Source organism: Peromyscus eremicus, chromosome 1, assembly GCF_949786415.1.
Source record: "Peromyscus eremicus chromosome 1, PerEre_H2_v1, whole genome shotgun sequence".
NCBI lineage: Eukaryota > Metazoa > Chordata > Mammalia > Rodentia > Cricetidae > Peromyscus > Peromyscus eremicus.
In genome coordinates, this window is record NC_081416.1 from 82,273,165 (window position 1) to 82,294,059 (window position 20,895).

Below are 20,895 nucleotides of genomic sequence, written 5' to 3' on the forward strand. Positions count from 1 at the left end.
CAGCCAGTTCCAGAGACCTGCCTGTCTCCACCTCTCCAGCACCGGGATTACAAGCTTATGTCACTACACCCAGTTTGTTGTTGTTGTTGTTATTTGTTTGTTTTAACCTGAGTTCTGGTATAGAGGAAAGAACTTTATCAATTTAGCTATCTCTCCAACCCACATAGATTTGTTAATATCTCATAAGGTGGTTGAATTAAATTGCTTTCATATATATATATATATATATATATATATATATATATATATATATAATGATATATATATATAAAGCTCCCTGATCATCACTCATCAAAGAATAAGCTTTATTATTGTTATCTAACTAAAATGTGAGCTTCACAAGGCGAAAGACTCTTTGTTTCATTATATCCATGTTCCCCGAAATTGTAGCCACATGAGATACATTTCAATAAGTATTTTTTAAACAAGTGAATGGTGAGTCAATGAATCAATGAATCCATCCATCTGTGTGCTCACTCACTGGTGTGTGCTGCAGAGTGGCAGGTTAGTGATTCAGATGTGGAATTCTACATTCACAGAAATGGGAAGAAAAGCTAGTTCGGGTACAGGAAAATTTGGATGCCTGGTTAAAATGCCAAGTCACTTGGCTGTACCTGGAACCAATCTTCAGCTCAGAGGACATCATAGCCCAGATGCCAGCAGAGGGCAAGAAATTTGGCACTGTGGATTCTTACTGGAAAACACTCATGACTCAGGCGGTGAGTTTTATCTCTTGCATCTCACCAGCAAAAAATATTATCATGGTACATTGTGTCTATGTCCCTTGAAACTACCAAGTGAAATTTAAATTTGACATTTTATATCATTGTTGTAATTTATTAAAGCTTCAAATATGGAAATATGGGATATGGAAAGGAGAAAGTTTTTGAAATCTTACCTCCCTGGAGATAGCTCTTAGCAGTTGACCTTATTTAGCTATCATGTCTAATGAGATAAAAGACTTTGTTAAAGAGCGATGCAGTACCATTTTCATAGGTTGGGAATCCTTTTAGATTTCAAATAGTGGTGCATACTGATACTCAGTTATTTAATGGGGTTTTTTTGGTAAATATGATGACTCAGATATGATCTTAGGAGTCAGAAAATATTTGAGAAGAACAACATGATTTCCACTTTTTTACAACTCTGTTATGAGGTGCACAGGCTTGAATAAACAAAAGCTGTGATGTATGCACATGGTGTGTAGGCAATAGGGAGCAATACACTTGCCTGGGAATGTCAAGGAGACCTCCAAAGCAGGTGACAGTAGAACCAAGGATGGAAGGATGAGTTACACATGTGTAAGGTGTATCTCCTGAGAGGATATATTTTTCCCTTTTTGAAAAACTCAAATTGTGGTACATGATCAGAGAATTTATCTCAATGAAGTATATCTGTTTGGATTACTTGTGGTCTGGATTCTAGTGGTGAGGTGTGTGTGGGGGGGACAATTATAAGACCCAGCCAATGGAGCAGATTTTACATTAGTTATCCTTCTTTGGTTGCACATAATAGAAACCCACTAAGTGTAGGCCAAGAAAAATTATTGAGTCATTCATCGAGCACAAGGACAGAAGTGTAGCCAGGCCTCCCAAGGGTCAACAGAGAGCCAAGGAAACCTGGAGCTCACAAGTACTCTTTTTATACTCTTGCTGATACTTCTCTTTCCACTTTGGCCACCTGGGGCTCTCCCTTCAGACTGGCTTGCTCTGCCACAGAGTAGCCGGCAGGAGATGATCCTTACATGGCCCAAAGCTCCCTGATCAAGGGTTCAGCACAGGCCAGCACAGACTGCTATGATCTATGTTTTAGACCCCCAAAATGTTCAGATGACATTGACTCTGAATTTGTGATGCCCAACCTCTACCCAGCTAGCCATGATTGAAGAAATGCAGTCATGCTTGGTGAGCAGCTAGCCCTGTGGGACTAGGAAAACATCAGGAAGTGGCTACTTGGGTAGGCAGCATCACTAGTTGGTGAGTTGGTCATGACTTCATTACCATGACCAACGTTGAGTGCCCATAATGATTCTCACCGTGTGTGTGTGTGTGTGTGTGTGTGTGTGTGTGTGTGTGTGTGTGTCCCAGGTGAAAGATACCAGGGTTCTGGTGGCAGCTGATCAGCCAAGAATGACTGAGAAGCTTCAGGAAGCCAACATTCTGTTGGAAGACATCCAGCGGGGGCTGAATGACTACCTGGAAAAGAAGAGGCTCTTTTTCCCCAGGTATCCAGGATGGTTCTTTCATTTGGACCTACCCTTTGAAGGCATATGTAGGTGGAATTAAAATTTTCATGTTAGAGTTGGATTCTATTCCATTCCTGCTTCCCTGGTTCCCAAGGGATGACATCTAAGAGTTAACATGCCTCCACGGCCATCATCTAGAGTGAAGCTAAATGGATTCTGTAAGGGTTACATCTTCACTTAGGCCAGCTAATAATATTGTTTCTGTCCAGTAAAGGGCATAGTAGTCATGATTAAGACCTGCTATTTAGAGCTAAAGAGATCTCTCTTGTGATCTCAGCTTTTCTATTTATTCTCTTGAATACCTTCAGCAAATCTATCTGAGACTCAGGTTCCCCACTATGAAACTGAGATATGATAATACTAATGGCTCTCAGTTCATAGGTTTTCTGTGCAGATCACTGAGCTACGTCTAAAACAGAAGTGTTTGAAAAATGGCAGCTAATTTTTTGAGCATTTGCATTTATAGCTCCAAGTACAGTAACTTTCCCACAAAAGTTAATGCTTTACATAAAAGTCAATGTGGTTTAAGAGGGATACTTCTGAGTTCACTGTGGCTGGTCAATCCACGCCATTCAACTCAATTAGGATGTAGGTTTTCATGCCTATAACCCCAGTACTTGGTGGGTGGAGGCAGGACTACCAAGATTTCAAGGTCATTCTCAGCTCCAAAGTTGGAGGCCAACTAGGGTTACTTGAGACTATGCCTCAAAAGACACCAACAAAAACTATAATGTGGCTTTATATCAAGTTTAGCTCTCTACTCTCCACCAAGAGAATAGTATAGGCTTTTATAGTCACAGTGGTGATAGTTTGGGGTTTTTCTATGGGAGAAATTCCCTTGGTATCTGTTTAGCACATGATTCTCTGATAAATCTTTTCTCAGTGACCCAAATATTCTTTATTTGTTCTGTCTTATAAAGTAGCCATTAGCCACTTAAGACCATTGTATGTTATTTTTAATTTTATTTTTATTCTATGTGCATGAGTGTTTGGCCTGGATGTACGTCTGGGCACCCTTGCATGCCTAGTGCCCAAGGAGTCCAGAAGAAGGTGTCAGATCCCCTGGGACAGTTGTGAGCTCCTATGTGGGTGCTGGAAATCAAATTGAATTTGGAAGAGCAGCCAATGCTCTTAACTGCTGAGCCATCTCTCCAGACCACCATTGAACATTTTAAAGTGTCTCAGAAAGTGAGACCCATTGGCTACTTATGGCCAGTGGGCCTTGCTTTAGACAACACGAGCAAGCACAAATAGTGGAAGGAACACTAACTTGGAATCACATCATTGAGAAGAAGTTAAACTCTGGAAACCCCTGGTGGTGGGCTCTTACAAACACATTCAAATTTTTATTTTATTTATGTGTGTCATGTGTGGGGGCATGCACATGAGTACAGGTGCCCACAGTGGCCAGAAGACGACACTGGATCCCCTGGAGGTGGAGCTACAGGCAGTTGTGAGCAGCCAGATCCTCTGCAAGAGTAGGACACACTCTTTACCACTTAACCATCTCTTCAGCCTCAGGGCCTTTGGTTCTAACCTTTTGCTGCCATTCCTAGTACTAATAGTGACAGTCAACACTAATACAGCATTTACATCTTGTGCCAGAACACCACATTAAATGCTTTATACTTAGGTAATCCTTAGGATAATCCTGTAACATTGGGATCATTATTATTATCTTGACTTTATAAGTGAGAGAATAACGATGTTCCCCCAGGAAAGACAAAACTGATATATGTCCAAGCTGCAATTCAAACCCAAGGAATCTTGATGTGATATTCAAATATTTAATCTCTTTGAGCTACATTTCTACCTAAGTTAAACACACATTAAACACTCACACGAATATCTCAAGTTCATGAATTTTTGTAAAATAAAATTAATCACTCTTACTGAATACTTTGAGCTGTTGGTGATTGCCACATAAATTAATTTTACCTTAAAAATACAGAATGCTAAAATATTTTTACATTGTTACTCTGCCTTTGGGCCTTACACATACTAGAGGTAACATAAGTTAACAGAGATCACCCATTTGAATATTATTTAGAAATGGTAGAAACTGACATCCTCACTAGGTACTGACTATTCAGTCAGCCTAAAAGTAGTTACTGAACTCTTCCTATTTTCTCAATACTGCAGATAGTTTATAAGTTTGTTTTACTACATAACAAACACTCCAGAACTTAGAGGCATAAAACAACAGCCATTTATTTAGCTCACAATTGTATGGTATGGCACATTGGGCTGGGCTTAACTGAATGGTGCTTCTCTTTGGAGCTCACTCAATGTAATTATAGTCAACTGGAGTTGGTCCTAATCCTTTGCCTGGTGGTTGGATTCCTGTTGCTTGGGCACTAGAAAGGTTAGCCTAGGTTTGTTCACATGGTCACAGGAGCATCAGGAGTGTCAATAATAAGGTCTCCTAGGGTCTAAGGCTTGGGACTTGAATGTACCTATGTTCACTAGATTCTGCTAGCCAAAGCAAGACAGAGAAATGGCCTAAGATCAAGGAATGCCTTAGTCAAGTGTTCCTCTTAGCTTGGGCTGGCTCTACTGTCTTCACTAAACACTATGAGCAACTTGTAATCCATCGTATTAAGTAAGACCATAATCCCATGGAGCCCTTCTTTGTAGAATTTTCAGGTTCATAAAAGAGGTTGATGCCTTGAACATTTTCTGAAGGTTTGATTTTGCATCTTTAGAGCCTGAGCAAGTGGGGAAGTGGCTACTACCACCACTTAAAAGACAGAAGAGGTCTCTGCCTGCACATAGGTTCATTACAAACACACTGTTTTTGCCTGCTGTGCTGGATTACATAAAGGCATTTTCATGCAAGTGTATAACGTACTTCATTTCTACCTTTAACATTTTCTGGCATATCTAGAAACAAGGAAGAGCATCTCTTTTCTCTTTAACCAGAGGTTCTTGACACTGATTGCATGTTAAGGTTGGTTGGGATTTAAGATATTAAAGATTTCCCCAGACCTTATCAGACATCAGATACATGGGACTCTGGGTGTTTGGACTTTGGCATTGAAATTCTTAGGAGCTCCACAGGCAATCCTGAAGTACAAGCAGTGATGAGAGCCAAGCTGTCATTCCAGTCCCCACCATGCTGAGCTCAGACATGCCTGCTCCTATTCTTTCTCTTGCTCTCTGAGTCAAAATGATCTTCATGGACTGGAGAGATGGCTCAGTGGTTAAGAGAACTGGCTGCTCTTCCAGAGGTCCTGAGTTCCATTCTCAGCAACCACAGAGTGGCTCACAACCATCTGTAATGAGGTCTGGTGACCTCTTCTGTCTTGCAGGCAGAACACTGTATACATAATAAATAAATCTTTAAAAGAAAAAAGTTCTTCACCTTTTGTACACCAGGTGGGTGGTGGAGGAGAGGAGCCAGGCCTAGAAAAGACCTTGGGATGCAGCTAGTAATCACCCAGGAGGATCCATCTGTCAGGAGCATCTCCTTGCTAGAAATTCGAGTCCTCGAAAGAGCTCCCCATGACCACATTCTCTTTACTTTGAAATAGGTTCTTCTTCCTGTCGAATGATGAACTTCTGGAGATCTTGTCAGAGACAAAGGACCCACTCCGTGTGCAGCCACACTTGAAGAAGTGCTTTGAAGGAATCGCCAAGCTGGAGTTCACAGACAATCTGGAAATCCTGGGCATGATCAGCTCAGAAAAAGAAACTGTTCCCTTCATACAGACAATCTACCCAGCAAAAGCAAAAGTAATCCCCCTGTGTGTTTGAGGGGGAGCTCTTTTCTCCAGAGTAGAACAAACCAGAGCAGGGGGTTCCCTGGGCTAAGCTTTTGGACTCTAGTTTGGGGTGTGGAACAGTTGGATTCCATAACTTAATAACTAAATCGTTTTGAAGTTACTCCAACTTCTGGGCCTCAGTTTACCCATCTCTAAGATGGGGATTATATTGTAGGCCATGGGACAAATAAAACCGTGGAAAGATCTCGAATAAAGTTGATGCAGTAGCAGAGATCAGATTCCAGGTGACCTGATGATGCTTTCAGAGCCCAGGTAGACAACGATCCAGTCACACAAAACATAGAATCAATGAGAAATCTCACACACCCCCAACCTGGCTTTTCATATGTACACCTTTTGGGGAAGGGGATGCAGGGTCTCACTTATTTAGCCCTGGCTGGCCTTAAGCTTGAGGTCTTTTGACTTCCTGGGTGCTGAGATTACAGAGGGTGCTGCCACTTCGAGTCACATGACCTTTGATAATGAGTAAAATGTGATTCCCAGCCCTGTGGAAAAGAGCAGCATCCGAAGAGGGCATGCCGTTCTTGCAGAGGACCCAATTGCAGTGCCTAGCACCTCTGTCCGTCGGCTCACAACTGTCTGTAACTCCAGTTCCAAGGGATGTCATGCCTCTGGTCCCCTCAGGCACCTGCACTCACATGTATACGTCCGTGCACAGACACATGTGCATGCAATAAAATATAAAAAGGAGAAGCTTATTTTGTTAATAAGAATAAAGATTTCATTTGCCTCCTGAGAAGCTGTTGGCTTGAGAAAATGATATGAAGGAACGTGTATTAAATATTTCCTAGAGCAGGCCAGGTGGTGGTGGTGCAAGCCTTTAATCCCAACACTCGGGAGGCAGAGCCAGGCAGATCTCCGTGAGTTCGAGGCCAGCCTGGTCTACAGAGTGAGTTCCAGGACAGTCAGGACTACACAGAGAAACCCTATCTTGAAAAACAAACAAACAAACAAAATTTCTAGAGGAAACACACTTCCTAGACAACTGTTAATAAGCATAAAGCAATCAGTCAAAGAATATTGACTTGAAGAGGCGGCAACACCCGAATCCGGCTCCAGAAAGAGATCTGGACACCTGTCACAGTCTTCGTCCAGCTTTGATTGACAGTTGCTGCCTCCCGCTGTTGTATTTCCCCACAGGGCATGGTGGAAAAGTGGCTGCAGCAGGTGGAGAAGGTGATGCTGTCCAGCATGCGGCAAGTTATTGGAAATGGGATTGAAGCTTATGCCCAGGTAAACAGGAATTAGGGTACTACAAAGGAAGCTTTGGGGAGTGGTTTGGATGGGTCAGTTCCCCCGGACCTTCAGGATACTACTGAAACCTACCTCTCGGAGCCTCTGGGTCCTTTGCCTGTGAATCCTAGGGCAATGAGCAGTTTTCTGGCGGAGTTGGCTGGTAGACGCAGGTGATGGAAGAGAAGGGTTACCTAGAGCCCTCTGGTGATGGGGGTGGGGTGGGAGGTAGGGGCTTTGCTTCCTGTCACATGGGATTTGTGGCTCCACTTAGCTCGCTTCCAGGTAGGCATTCACTTGGATCACCTGGGAGTGGCAGTCTAGTCCCTAAAGGCCTTAATGGAAACAAGGATGACACAAAACCTAGGAAAAAATAACCTATTGGGACACATCTTTAGCAGCCAGCCTCCAGCCAGGCTCATGTGGACAGTGTCTGAGTTTTGTCTCCTCTCTCAGTGTGTGTCTTACTTCTAGGCTCTACCCCCCATGGTAAGACTCCATCTATCAAACATGTGCAACCAATGCCTTTTCACAAAGATCCTCAAGACCAACCTTGTTGTCCCACATGGTAGATTTTGAAATCTAAGTCAATGCCATTTTCTATAATAAATTCTGAGTCACAGAGCAAGAGCTACCAGTGTGACATTAGCCATCAAGAGTCCACACTTTTTCTATACAAGGCCAAGAGAACACCCCCCACCTCTGTGGGCCACACTCTGGCTGTGGTATCTAACTCTAGCTTTACAGCACGAAAGCATCGTAGATAGTCTATAAATGATAAAGATGGCTGTGTTCTGATAAAAACTGTTTACAACCTGAAGCAGACTTGATCCACAAGGTCTCATGGAGCCCAGGCTGGCCTCCAACTCACTATGCAGCCAAGGCCACCCTTGAACCTCGGATCCTCCTGCCTCCAACTCTCACATGCTGGGATTCTAGACTTGCACCACCATGCCTGGTTTATGTGGTGCTGGGGCTAAACCCTGATCTTAAGTTTAGGAAACAAAAGCTGGGGAGGAGGATTTGGCTAAGAAAGCATGCCACAACCCCACAGTCTAACGCAGCCAGTAAAAGGGGAGGTGTGAGTACTGTCTGAACATGACCCTGATTATATTTTTTAAAAAAAATCAGTCTTGAAGCAATGAAATAATGCAGAGTTGAGACGTTTTTGTTTTTCTGTTACACAATACTTGAGGGACAAAGATGTAAATCACTAATCCCAAGCCTGGCATAGTGGTGCATGCCTTTAATCCCAGTATTCTGGTGGCAGAGGCAAGCAGAACTTTGTGAATTTGAGGCCAGCCTGCTCTACACAGTGAGTTCTAGGACTGAGAGAGGACTTTTGTTTTACTATCATAATGAGGTGTGTGTGGTGGGGAAGTGGGGGGCAGGTAGTTGTAGAAAGTCAGTTTAAACCACACACAAAGAACTGATTCTACAGTAACCCCACTGTTCCTTCCCAGGTCCCTCGTGACAGCTGGGTCTTGCAGTGGCCTGGCCAGGTAGTTATCTGTGTCTCCTCCATCTTCTGGACCAAAGAGGTGTCTGAAGCCCTAGTTGAAGGCACCATGCCAGTAAGTGAGCACACCTTAAAGCTTGCAGAGGAGAGCCAATGTGAACTAGGATAGAGCAGCCATTTGGAGCATTTAGAAGAGGAATCGCAGAAGCCAGAGTTTCCATGGAGACAGTGAAGCGGGAAATCTGGATTTGAGGATCTCTTTGGCGCATACAGCTAGCCTCACGGTTTTTCTTATGTAGAAATTCTGAGCTGCAGGATGCTAAGTGTAACCAGCTCCTGCTTGCAGGAGTTACCTGAGAGACTTTCCAACAATTCTCCTTCCTGGGCCGGGAGGCCATGTTTGCCTCTCTCTCTCTCTCTCTCTCTCTCTCTCTCTCTCTCTCTCTCTCTCTCTCTCTGCTACTGCTCCGTTCTTTCCACCCCCAATCCAAACCAAGTCCACTCCCAGCTCTCCCTTCTGTTTTCTCTTGGAGACCTGGTGCACTTCCATCCTGCATATCCTCAGACCCAACCATGTATTTCCAGTTGATGCTAATGCTTCAGAATACAAGACCTGGTGGATGTGACACATAATCCCAGCACATTTACCTGTTGACTGTGTGGCCATGAGCAATTTACCAATCCAAGTGTCAGTCATCTCTCTAAAATTCAAGGAATTGTCACATCGAGTCATAGTCTAAGAGAGACCTAAACTGTGACAACTGGCCAAGTAGAAAATACAAGGAGGACTGTTCCAGAGGGGAACTAGAAGGTGCACAGTAGAGTGGGATGTAGTTCAGTAGTAGAGCATTTGCCTGGCATACACAAGGTCCTGGTTCCATCCCCAACCCTAGAAAGAGGAAGGAAAGGTGGAGCGCATTGCAGCAACCCTTTTAAACATTATTTTAATATTTGCAATATCATTCCACACAAAAGGAGTAGAAATCCAAGTTTTGACAGGTTTATCCGGATGGGACATCTGTATACATCATAACTTACAGCAATATTGCATGACAAATGAACTGGTTAGCTTTGTCTTCTTTTCCAAATCCTTCCACTGCCTCAACTCTGAGTATTATAGACTGCAATCCTATCTTGTGCTAAGCACAAATTCAAAATTAAAACTATATAATTTACATAAAACCCATTAGTATAACAATTCAGTTTAACATGTGGTAACATAATGACTTAACATATTGATAAAAGGGCAGAAAACAAGTTGCTACAATGCCATTGGCACTGTGTAAGCCTGAGGATGCTGTCACCTATCTGTAAAAAAGGCTGACTCTGTCTTGAATCCATAACTAACTCATTTGACAAGCACCAAGGAGTCTCAGATTCTTAATGTGTGCCTGTAGTCTGTCTTGGAGGACAACTGTGGAGTGAGCAAGGGAGTTCCAGAGCTCTGTGGGGGCATCCCCATCACCAAGGGCTTTTCAAACAGCAATTCATGGACAATGAAAGCTTTAGGAACCTCTTTATTTCTACATGCTGGGCACATTATTACTAACAATAGCACTACTGTTTACAGGGTGCTTTATTCACATCAGACATTGTGCCCATGCTTCTCAAACCCTATTTCAACCCTCAGGAGAGCTTTCTGGCTGAGTTGTAACCATACAGATTTCACACACCTGGACGCTCTGAGAGGCTCCAAACCACAGTGCTAGAAAATTGTTATGGTGGAAGCTGAACTTGGGTGGTGTCCCCTTTTTTTAAAAAAAATTTCATTTTAAGGTCGATTTTTTACTTTTTAACCTCTTCATTTTGAAATATTGGGTTTTTATATAATGTCAGAAATATAATATAAAGAATTCTCCTATACTGTAGAGGGAAGTTTCTCCAGTCCTGCCTTGCCCAGCAGTCCAAACGAATCTCTCCCACCCCTGGTCCAGCAGCTGCTTATAAAATAATCACTCAGAGTCTTATATTAATTACGAACTATATGGCGTATGGCTTCAGCTTCTTGCTAGCTAGCTCTTTCATCTTAAATTAACCCACTTCTATAAATCTGTATGTTGCCACATGGCTGTGGCGTTACTCGTCTGCTGGCATCCTGTTGCTCCTTCAGTGGCAGCTCATGTGTCTCTCTCAACTCTGCCCTTCTTCTCTCTGTACCTCTGCTTGGATTTCCTGCCTGGCTGTAAGCTTTCTTGCCACAGGCTCAAACAGTTTTATTTATTATCCAGTGGGAGCCACACATGTACACAGCATACAGAAAGACATCCCACAGCACTGTATTTTTTTAAAGATTTATTTATTTATTATGTATACAGTGTTCCGCTTGCGTGTATCCCTTCAGGCCAGAAGAGGGCGCCAGATCTCATTACATATGGTTGTGAGCCATCATGTGGTTGCTGGGAATTGAACTCAGGACCTATGGAAGAACAGCCAGTGCTCTTAACCTCTGAGCCATCTCTGCAGCCCCTATATCCTTTATCTAGATCCTTCAGATGTGACCATCAGGGATAATCAAAATATAATGATCCAAATCAGGAAATCAACAATAATCTATTACTATATAGACCTTTTAACTTTGCCAATTTAATTGTTACCCTACTAAAGGTCTAGCCTTTTCCTAGGCCAAGACTCTGTCCAGGGTTACATGCTGCATATTTTTCCTCCTTCTCCTTTTTGTAAGTGGGGTAATGTCTTCCTATGTAGCCCAGGCTATTCCCCTCCTGCCTCAGTCACCCAGGTGCTGTGATTCATAGATAAAGATGAATGTCCTGTCCATCTGTCCAGCATGTCCTATTCCCTGTGTCTTGTTTGATCTGAGAAAGTTAATTTTTCTCTTTTCCTAATTCAAGATTACTGTACAATATATGTATAGTAAAACTCACAAAGCCGGGCGCCAGTGGCGCACGCCTTTAATCCCAGCACTTGGGAGGCAGAGGCAGGCAGATCTCTGTGAGTTCAAGGCCAGCCTGGGCTACACAGTGAGTTCCAGGAAAGGTGCAAAGCTATACAGAGAAACTCTGTCTTGAAAAACAAACAAACAAACAAAAACAAACAAAAAACAACAAAAAAACAAACAAAAAAACTCACCTGTTTTAGTAAACAGTTCTGTTTTGACAAGTGCATGCAATCCTGTAAGCACAGTCACACGTGCAGGATGAGGAACAGCTCTTCATCAGCCAAAATGTCTTCACCCCCTCGCAGTCAGATTTTCTTTAAGCATCTGTAGTTGTACATTTCTGCCCCTAAAGTTTTGTCTTTCCCACAATGTTATCAAAATAAAACAGGGTGGTGTGGCCTCTTTTAATCTTTAAGAAGATTCAATTTGAAGTTAAAGTACGGCATCAGGGAAAGGATGATTTGGAGGATGACATCCAGGTCTGGCTTGGACCTTTGGATGTCAGATGATGTCAACCCTCAAGATGGAAACTGCTGGAGGAGAATCCACTTTGACTGAACGTTTCTTCCTGTGCCCTGGCCAGGACTTTCTGAAGAAGAGTAATGACCAGATCGCGCAGATTGTCAAGCTGGTGCGAGGGAAGCTGAGCAGTGGGGCGAGGCTCACCCTCGGGGCCCTCACTGTCATCGACGTCCACGGTAAGAATACAGACTCTGGGTGTTGCTCAGTCCAGGAACAGCAGCTGGCTGGGCATGTCTCTTGAGTCTCCAGAATAAGATGCCTCAGGACTTCCCAGTCTGTCTGAGAGCAAGGAGAGCTCTGAGGAGAAGCCAGTGCCAAAGGCCCTCCCACCACAGCCACTCCTGAAGCAGGCCTCTCCTTTCCAAGAGACACCAGCTTGGTAAATGACTGTATCGTCAGCACGGGTGATGATGCTGAATATTCACCGGGTGTTGGGATTTGTGCTGTTTACGTTTTTTTCTCGTTTTCACAAACATTTCCCAAGCTAAGAAGCATTTTTTAGAGAGGGCAATAATTTGCTGGCAGACACCACATTTGGAAGTGGCAAAGGATCCTCTGTCACTTCCAAACCCAAGGGAATCGGCAGTGGTGCGGGGAGCGGTGGTGAGAGACTGCCTTTGTGTTCTTCCTAAAACAAAACAGAGGAGGACGGTGAGGAGGAAGAATTGGGGTTTGTATGTGAAACAAACCACCTCCACACCCTTCCTCCATCATCACCAAGGAAACCGGGGCTGGACCAGGCTGGTTGCCTGGGAACAAGGTCTTTCTTGCTCCTATACCGGCTAACTAGTGTGTCACAGCATCTATTCCCTTAGGACTGGTGTTCACTTCAGTCTGATTCCAGGCAGAGAGATGCCCATGAAATCAGGGAGAGAGGAGGGAGGATCTATTCCTCACATGGCCACATACCCACCTGGTGGGGGTGATGAACACAGCCATGATTATGGCCTAGTGTCTCCTTAAGTGGCTAGGTTCTCAAACACACACGTGCATGAATGCACATACATGTACTTGCACACACACGGCATAGTGAAGACAGCTCCAGGTTGGTCCCTCATGCAGACCTATAAGAGTCCACTCAGAGATCTCAACAGCTCTCATCCCATGAGCAGCTAAAAGCCCACTAATGATTTCCACAAGCCTATGTCCGCTCTTTGACTTCATGGATCATCACTGCAACTTAGCTTGGAAATTCTATGAGAGGAAGAAGGAAGCCAATAAATGTATTACCCAGCTGGTTCCTGAGCCTGGAAGGAAAGATGCTTCTAACCATGAATTCATGGGACACTTTCCCATGTGGGCTCAGGTCAAGATGACACCAGTGTCCTAGGGTATCCTAGAAGCCTGGAATGGGGCCCAAAATGTCATGTGTGACCTGATGTGTGAGCATTCAGGGTGACTGTATTGCAAGCCTCTGGGTCAGTCCCAGCCCCACCCCCACCCCCATGAGTTTCAGAACAGTAACATGAAGTAATACTTCTATAATATTTTCCACGTTGGACAGTTCTCTCTGGTGCTGGCCCTCTCTCACTCTCACTGTATGTCTAGACACACAGTGTGTTTACATAGAGTCCTCCCAGCCATTCCAGGGGACAGAGAAGTTGAATAACTTTCCCAAAGTCACCAAGCTAGTTCATGGTGGAAGCAGAATTAAACCTAAGTGTATCTGTTCTTTTCCTCACTGTTACAACAAAATATCTGGCCAAAGCAACTGAAGAAGGGAATGTTTATTTTGGCTCACAGTTTTGGAGTTCAGACTGCCCTGGTGGGGAAAGTACAGCAGCAGGGATGTGGGGCACTACATCCACAGCCAAGCAGCAGTGAGCAGCAAGCCCTGGTGCTCAGCTAGCCGGTTCCTTTTTTATGCAGTCTGGGATAGGGCCCATCCCAGGGAGCAGTGCCACTCATGTTTACAGTGGGTCTCCCACCTCTGTTAACCTCACCTAGATAATGCTTTTAGGTATGCCCAGAAGCTTGTCTCTTTAGTGGCTCCAGACTCAGTCAAGCTGACAGTATGAACCACTGCACCAGGCCACCTGATTTCAGAGCTCACATTCAGTACCTCTACTCTACTTCCTGAGAGAAGGCAGCACAGCCTTCCCTGCCCCTTTGCTTGAAAAAGCAAAGTCCAGCTTGTGAAAGCTACTGCTGCCTGCAGGATGTTAGAGCCTGAATAGCAGAGACTGAGGACGTGGATAGCATCCTCTTCTGCCTGAGGAGTCTGTGAGGGTGGGTAATTCTGATGACTCCACATATGGATGTCTCTGCATGGTGTCCCATTAGCCCGTGATGTGGTGGCCAAGCTGGCAGAGGATCAGATCTTCAGTCTCAATGATTTCCAGTGGATTTCCCAGCTGCGGTACTACTGGGAGGCAAAGGACGTTCATGTGCAGATGATAACCACAGAAGCCTTGTACGGCTATGAGTACCTGGGCAACTCTCCCCGTCTGGTGATCACTCCTCTCACAGACCGCTGCTACAGGTAAGCTCTGGAGTCCCAAGCTGAAAGGATGGAAAGAGAATTTAGGAAGGCACTGGGCAGGTCACAGTGTCTTAGGTCTGTTACCTTCTAAGTTTCAATCTCACATTTCAGAGCTTTTAGTTCTTAGCATCAACCACAAATGGAGTTGGCTAGGAATGGGAACCCAGTGGGAATGCTAGTATGGAGAAATTCATTGGAACCAGGTAGCAGAACACTGGTGTATGAGTGAGATAGTCACATGTTGCTTAAGTAGAAAGCTCAGCAATAGCAAAATTCAGTGTGGTACCTGGAGAGCACATGGCCATGGGATAGACCATGAAGGTCAAGACACAGACAAGCAGGACTGGGGGTCTGGCTGTGAGGGAGAGCATTTGACTAGCACGCAGCAGGCAAGGTCATTCTCAGCACTACAAGAAAATGAAACCAACAAGATCCCAGGCAGGGCATCTCCAGCCTCTGTGTCCAGTCTGGTGGAGAGAAGGAGTTTCTCTTTACTTTGCACAGTGCTTGGCCACTTTACTCACAACTCCTTACATTAGGTACCTGCATTTCATTAACTTTCTAATGTTGTGCTTGGATTTTCTGTGCTTTGTATTTTTTCTTAAAGTACAAATCCAGACTTTAAAAATACTTCAAAGTATTACTCTTTAAGGTTATTTAAAATTTTCCAATAATGTGTTTTCTTTTTATTAGCATATATTACTTATAGAATACAATGGTTTTGTTATATTTTCATGCAAAAATATACTGTATTTATAAGCATCCTTTCTTGTCTCTCCACCAACCTCCACTGACCCCTCTCCTCTTCCTAAGTAGTCACTTTTCTACTTTAATGTCTTTTTTCTCCCAAATCTAAATCCCACACATGGGAGCAAACATGACTTTGTTTTCTCAATCTGTCTTTTTTTGGCTTAACATGATAATCTCCAGCTCCAATCATTTTCCTACAATTGACAGAATTTCATTCTTACTTAAGGCTGAATAAAACTCTCTTTTGTTAGATATACTGCATTTTCTTTATCTATTCATCTATTGATGGACACCTCTGCTGATTTTTAATTTTGTCCTATAAATAGTATCATAGTAAACATGGATGTGCAAATATCTATGAGGTACATTGTCTTCGATTCCTTCAGGTATATCCCTAGCAATGCCATAGCTCGATTATACAGTAGTACTATTTTCAGTTTTTTTAGGAACCTCCATACTTGTTTCCAGAGTGGCTGCACAGAGTTAACATTTCCTGCCAATGGTGTACGAATGTTTAATTCCCCCACCTTCCCACACTTGTCCTTGTCCACGTTTGTTGTCGTTTGGGTTCTTGATGACAGCCATTCTGACTTGAGTGAATTTGGACTTCCTTAATGACTAAAGGCCCTGACTACCCACCACCTTTTTTTTTTGACATGTGTACCTCTTTTGAGAACTGTACATTCAATTCTTTTCCCCCTTTATTATTAATCCCTTGTTTTCTGATTTTAATTCATCATTCATTTATTCTGCTCATTATCTAGCAATTTCCTTTTGGAAAGACAGTCTATTGCACAGCCTTCAGCTCTTCAGCATGATATTATAAATGACACACATGACAGAGTGATTATGACAAATGTCCATCATCTGACATAACCATCCATACTCCCCCTGTGCTGGGAGCAGCTATAATCTATTCATTCATCAAAAACCCTGACTACCACACACTATTATTAGCTATAGTCATAAAGAACAGTAATGGCTTGAACACACCTGTGCACCATGCATGACATCAGCCAACCCTAAATCTAATTAGAGCTGTGGAAACAAGTTCAGAAAATAACAAGTTACCATGTCACTGAAGTTACAAAGACTCATTCCAAGGACTTTGGGATCAGTTTCCACATCACTCATTTCTAACATCTGCTTTGCACCTGTCGGATGCTGTGTTCTTTCACTGAGGATATGAACTGAACTAAAAGGTGGTTCCTAAGCCCAGGTCATACTCCAGTGGGACACATGTGTTTGTTGTCTCTATTCCATCAGTGCTGGTGAGCTCTGGAATGCAGGATTGAAGTATTTTTCTCATTTCTGTTTGGTTCACTTAGATCCACCTAAGCATCCCATTATTCATTCAGTCATTCTTCTGGGCAACTGTGTATGGGTGGCCTCTGCCATGTACCAAACTCTGTGCTAGGCTCTGAAATTGCAATGCTGAGCAAAACCAATTTTTTACAGTGATGATGTATTCATCACGTAATGGAAAGGGACATCTATTTACAGAAGTCAAAATAAACAAAAGCCAGGACTGGATCTCAAGATTTGCACACTGAGTTGCTGGTTTGGGTTTCAGTTTTTGTTGTTGGTTTGTTTCCCTTTAGGACTCTAATGGGAGCTTTGAAGCTGAACCTTGGAGGTGCTCCAGAGGGTCCAGCAGGGACAGGCAAGACAGAGACCACCAAAGATCTGGCTAAAGCTTTGGCCAAGCAGGTATGTAAGTTTCACCTGTCTCTACCCTCTCTTCCTACCTCTCTCTGGACCCCAAGAGCAAGAAGTTCAAGATGATTTTGCCTAACAGTCAAAGTGGGAGCCCAGTTCACCTGGTAGAGTGGGGGAGGAGCCTTGCTCCTGGCTTCTGGTTCTGATTATTCAGCTATGAGGAAATTTACCCTGAATCCTCCCTCTTTCTAGTGTGTGGTCTTCAACTGCTCTGATGGTTTGGATTATAAAGCCATGGGGAAGTTCTTCAAGGGGCTGGCCCAAGCTGGAGCATGGGCCTGTTTTGATGAATTCAACAGGATTGAGGTAACGCTCCTTCTAGAGGATGTAACAAAGGGGTTGGACATGGAGGGGCCTTTTTCTGAGCTCCCAACTCTCAAGAACAGAGTCTGTGTCTTCTCTGTGGCCCTTGCGTGGAGTAGGTACTTATATACTAAACATAAACAGCTACACGGAGAGAGCATGTGTATTTTAAACACATCCACCAACCTCCCTATCATATTCATCCATTCACTGATCCTTTCAGAATTTAGTTGGGCAGCTAGTGCATGCCAGTAACTGTATATGTTCATGGGGCAGAGGTGAGTAAGATATGATCTTGCCTTTTAGATGGTTGCAACCCAATAAAAGGAATAAAAATTAAACAAAATATAATAGAAGTCTACAGTAGAGGTAAAAAATAAAAAAGATACGTCACAAAAATATAATTGATTCTATTCAGATAGAAAGCAGAAATCAGAAATATAAGCATGAGATTTGAACTGGTGGACAGTGAATGCCTCTTAGGTGCCAGGAACCATGCTAAGATAAAGTACTATAGAAATGTCTTACCCACACACACCACACCATATATGTAGCCAGATAAATCTTTCCCACCTGCCGGTACCCAAAAAACCAGTCAGAGGCTTAATATTAATTACAAACTGTTTAGTCTATGGCTCAGGATTTTTGCTAGCTAGCTCTTTCATCTTAAATTAATCTATTTATATTAATCTATGTATTGCCACGTGGCTGTGGCATTACCAGTCTGCTGGCATGTTGCTCCTTGGGCAGCTGCATGGCATCCACCCTAACTCCACCCTCTTCTCTCTGTATCTCTCTTGGATTTCCAACCTGACTATAGCCTGTCTTGCCATAGGCCAGAGTAGCTTCTTCATTAACCAATGGTAGCAACACATATTCACAGCATACAGCAAGACCATCCCACAGCACACATGTACACACATATGCACACAAATACTTATTATTTTCCTTTTCTTTGCCAAAGCCCCAAATCATACTTGTCATTTTGAGCATAAAAGTCTAGTTCTCAGGTGGCTGAGGTCCTTCCTTGCTGAGTGAGGGGGCATGCTGGCTGAGCACACCTCAGTGAGGGATTCTCTCCATAGGTGGAAGTACTGTCAGTGGTAGCCCAGCAGATTCTCAGCATCCAACAAGCCATTATCCGGAAGCTGAAGGTGTTCATCTTTGAAGGCACTGAGCTCTCACTGAACCCAACCTGTGCCGTCTTCATCACCATGAACCCTGGATATGCTGGCAGGGCTGAGCTGCCAGATAACCTTAAGGTAAATGTTGGCACTGATTTATATAGCACAGATGTATTTATAGTATAGAAGCTTCTAGAAGTATGCTCCTGAAGATCTCATAGAGAGCCCAATAGAAGAAATAGCTAATAGTTCCAGGGCTAACATAATTTGGTCCCAGAACACCTCCCCAACAAGATCTTACAGCAAGAAAGAATAAATGTATAAAGATGGATGGCAGTCAAGCTATAGTAAGAGTCAGTATTTCAGTTATCTATGGTGGTCAGACAGCTGATAGACAGAGAAGTAGGCCAGGCATGGTAGAGACTGGTGAATGCTAAGGCACAGCCAACTCTATCTCCAACCTACTATTGCCAAGAAGGAGTTGTTACATTTCATTGTTTTCTTCCAGGGAGGACAGAAATTAGTACTGTTACATGAAGTCATCTAATTTTTACATCCAGGCTTACAGCAAAAAGACAATTACTGAGGGTCAAACAAAGAGCATCTATTTATGAGAGAACACCAAATTTCAATGCAGAGAACTCTGGCAAACCTAGAATGAACATTATTGATCAACCCCTTTATTACTAAACTGATAAAACCCAAGTCATTTCCTTTCTAAAGCATACTGTTCCGACCCACTGGAGAAGAAGCAGAGTATGCGTGTATCCAGCAGCTATTGTTGATCTGGCCTGAGCTACAGCCACTGTAACATCTAGAGGTCCTGTTGCTAGTGGAAGAAGGAAAGTGCCTCAGAAGGGGAAGACAAATAGGCTCTCTTCAGTGGTAGATGGTCCTAGCTGGCCTTAGGATGCTGCTTTCATGGAAGCACAAATCCAAAGGATGTAAGATAGTTAGATCTTTTATGGAAACAATGTCTGCCACCCAGTTACTTGGAAAGAGTGACCAGACAGAGGAACTTCTAGAACTGCTTCTTTGTGGATTTATCCACTCCCTTAGATGGAAATGATAAGAGGGATATGACCGCATCCTCATCACTGATTTTAGTACATGTTGCTCTACCTGCTAGAAATGCATTGTGATTATGATCCAGGAAATCTTGTTCAGATAGACCACTTTTCTCTCAGAGTAGAAAATAGGAAGATCTTTCAAGTATTCCTCCCCTGTAGGTTGAGGCCCCCATTTGCTTTCTTTTGCTTCAATAAAACATTGACCAAACCAACTTGGGGGAGTGTGGTGATTTGAAAGAAAATGCCCCACAAAAGGAGTGGTCCTATTAGAAGGTGTGGCCTTGTTGGAGGAAGTGTGTTACTGTGAAGGCAGGCTTTAAGGTCTCATATATGCTCAAGCCACACCCAGTGAGACAGACCACTTCCTGTTACCTGTGAGTCAAGATGTAAGAACTCTCAGCTCCTTCTCTAGCACCATGTCTGCTTGCATACAGCCTTGCTTCCCGCCATGATGATAATGACTAAACCTCTGAACTGTAAGTGGCCACCACAATGAAATGTTTTCCCTTTATGAGTTGCCATGGTCATGGTCTCTTCACAGCAATTGAAACCCTAAGACAGGGAGGAAAGGGCTTATTTAGCTTACACCTCCAAGTCATGGTCCATCTTTGAGGGAATTCAGGGCAAAAACTCAAGCAAGAAACTGAGGTAGAAATTGAAGCAGAATCGTTGGAGAAACACTGCTTACTGGCCTCCCTGGCTTACTCAGTTACCTTTCTTTTATAGCTCAGGCTAGGAATGGCACTCTCACAGTGAGCTGTGCCCTTTCACATCAATCAGAAATCAAGAAAATGCCCTCATACACATGCCCATAGGCCAATCTGATAGAGGCAATTCTTAAATTGAGATTCCCCTCTACCAAGGTCTGTCTAGGTTAGTTGACATAGGCTAGTGAGTGTCAAATTAGAATTTGAACCTCCATTTCTCTTTTTAATAACCCAGTAGTGGTAGCTACTCTTTGCACTCACCTTAACCAATAGCCATGTTAGACCTGTACAAGAAACTCTCATGAGATAGACATTATAGGAAGTAGAAAGCAATGGTGTGAGGAAGCCTGTTAGTCCTGGCTCTCTCTCTCTCCAGCTAACTAACTGTAAAAGTGAGGTAAGTCCTTCTCCTCTAAGTTTTAAGATAAACATAGAGTGGTTATTGTTCATTGGTTACTAACTATGGGTATCTTAGTTAGGGTTTCTATCGCTGTGAAGAGACACCATGACCATGGCAACTCTTATAGAGGGAAACTTTTTTTTTTTTTTTTTTGGTTTTTCGAGACAGGGTTTCTCTGTGTAGCTCTGGAGCCTGTCCTC

The 20,895-nt window shown here is 43.3% G+C and overlaps 1 protein-coding gene across 1 annotated transcript in view; it reads left to right on the plus strand.

Annotated features, from left to right (window-relative positions):
* Window positions 1–20,895, plus strand: part of Dnah3 (dynein axonemal heavy chain 3) — a 160,887-nt gene that overhangs the window by 47,688 nt on the left and 92,304 nt on the right. The window contains 10 exon segments of the mRNA XM_059267791.1: window positions 540–719; window positions 2,088–2,224; window positions 5,779–5,980; window positions 7,171–7,263; window positions 8,727–8,837; window positions 12,202–12,316; window positions 14,424–14,622; window positions 16,974–17,082; window positions 17,284–17,397; window positions 18,480–18,656. Coding sequence (XP_059123774.1) covers window positions 540–719; window positions 2,088–2,224; window positions 5,779–5,980; window positions 7,171–7,263; window positions 8,727–8,837; window positions 12,202–12,316; window positions 14,424–14,622; window positions 16,974–17,082; window positions 17,284–17,397; window positions 18,480–18,656 — 1,437 coding nt within the window.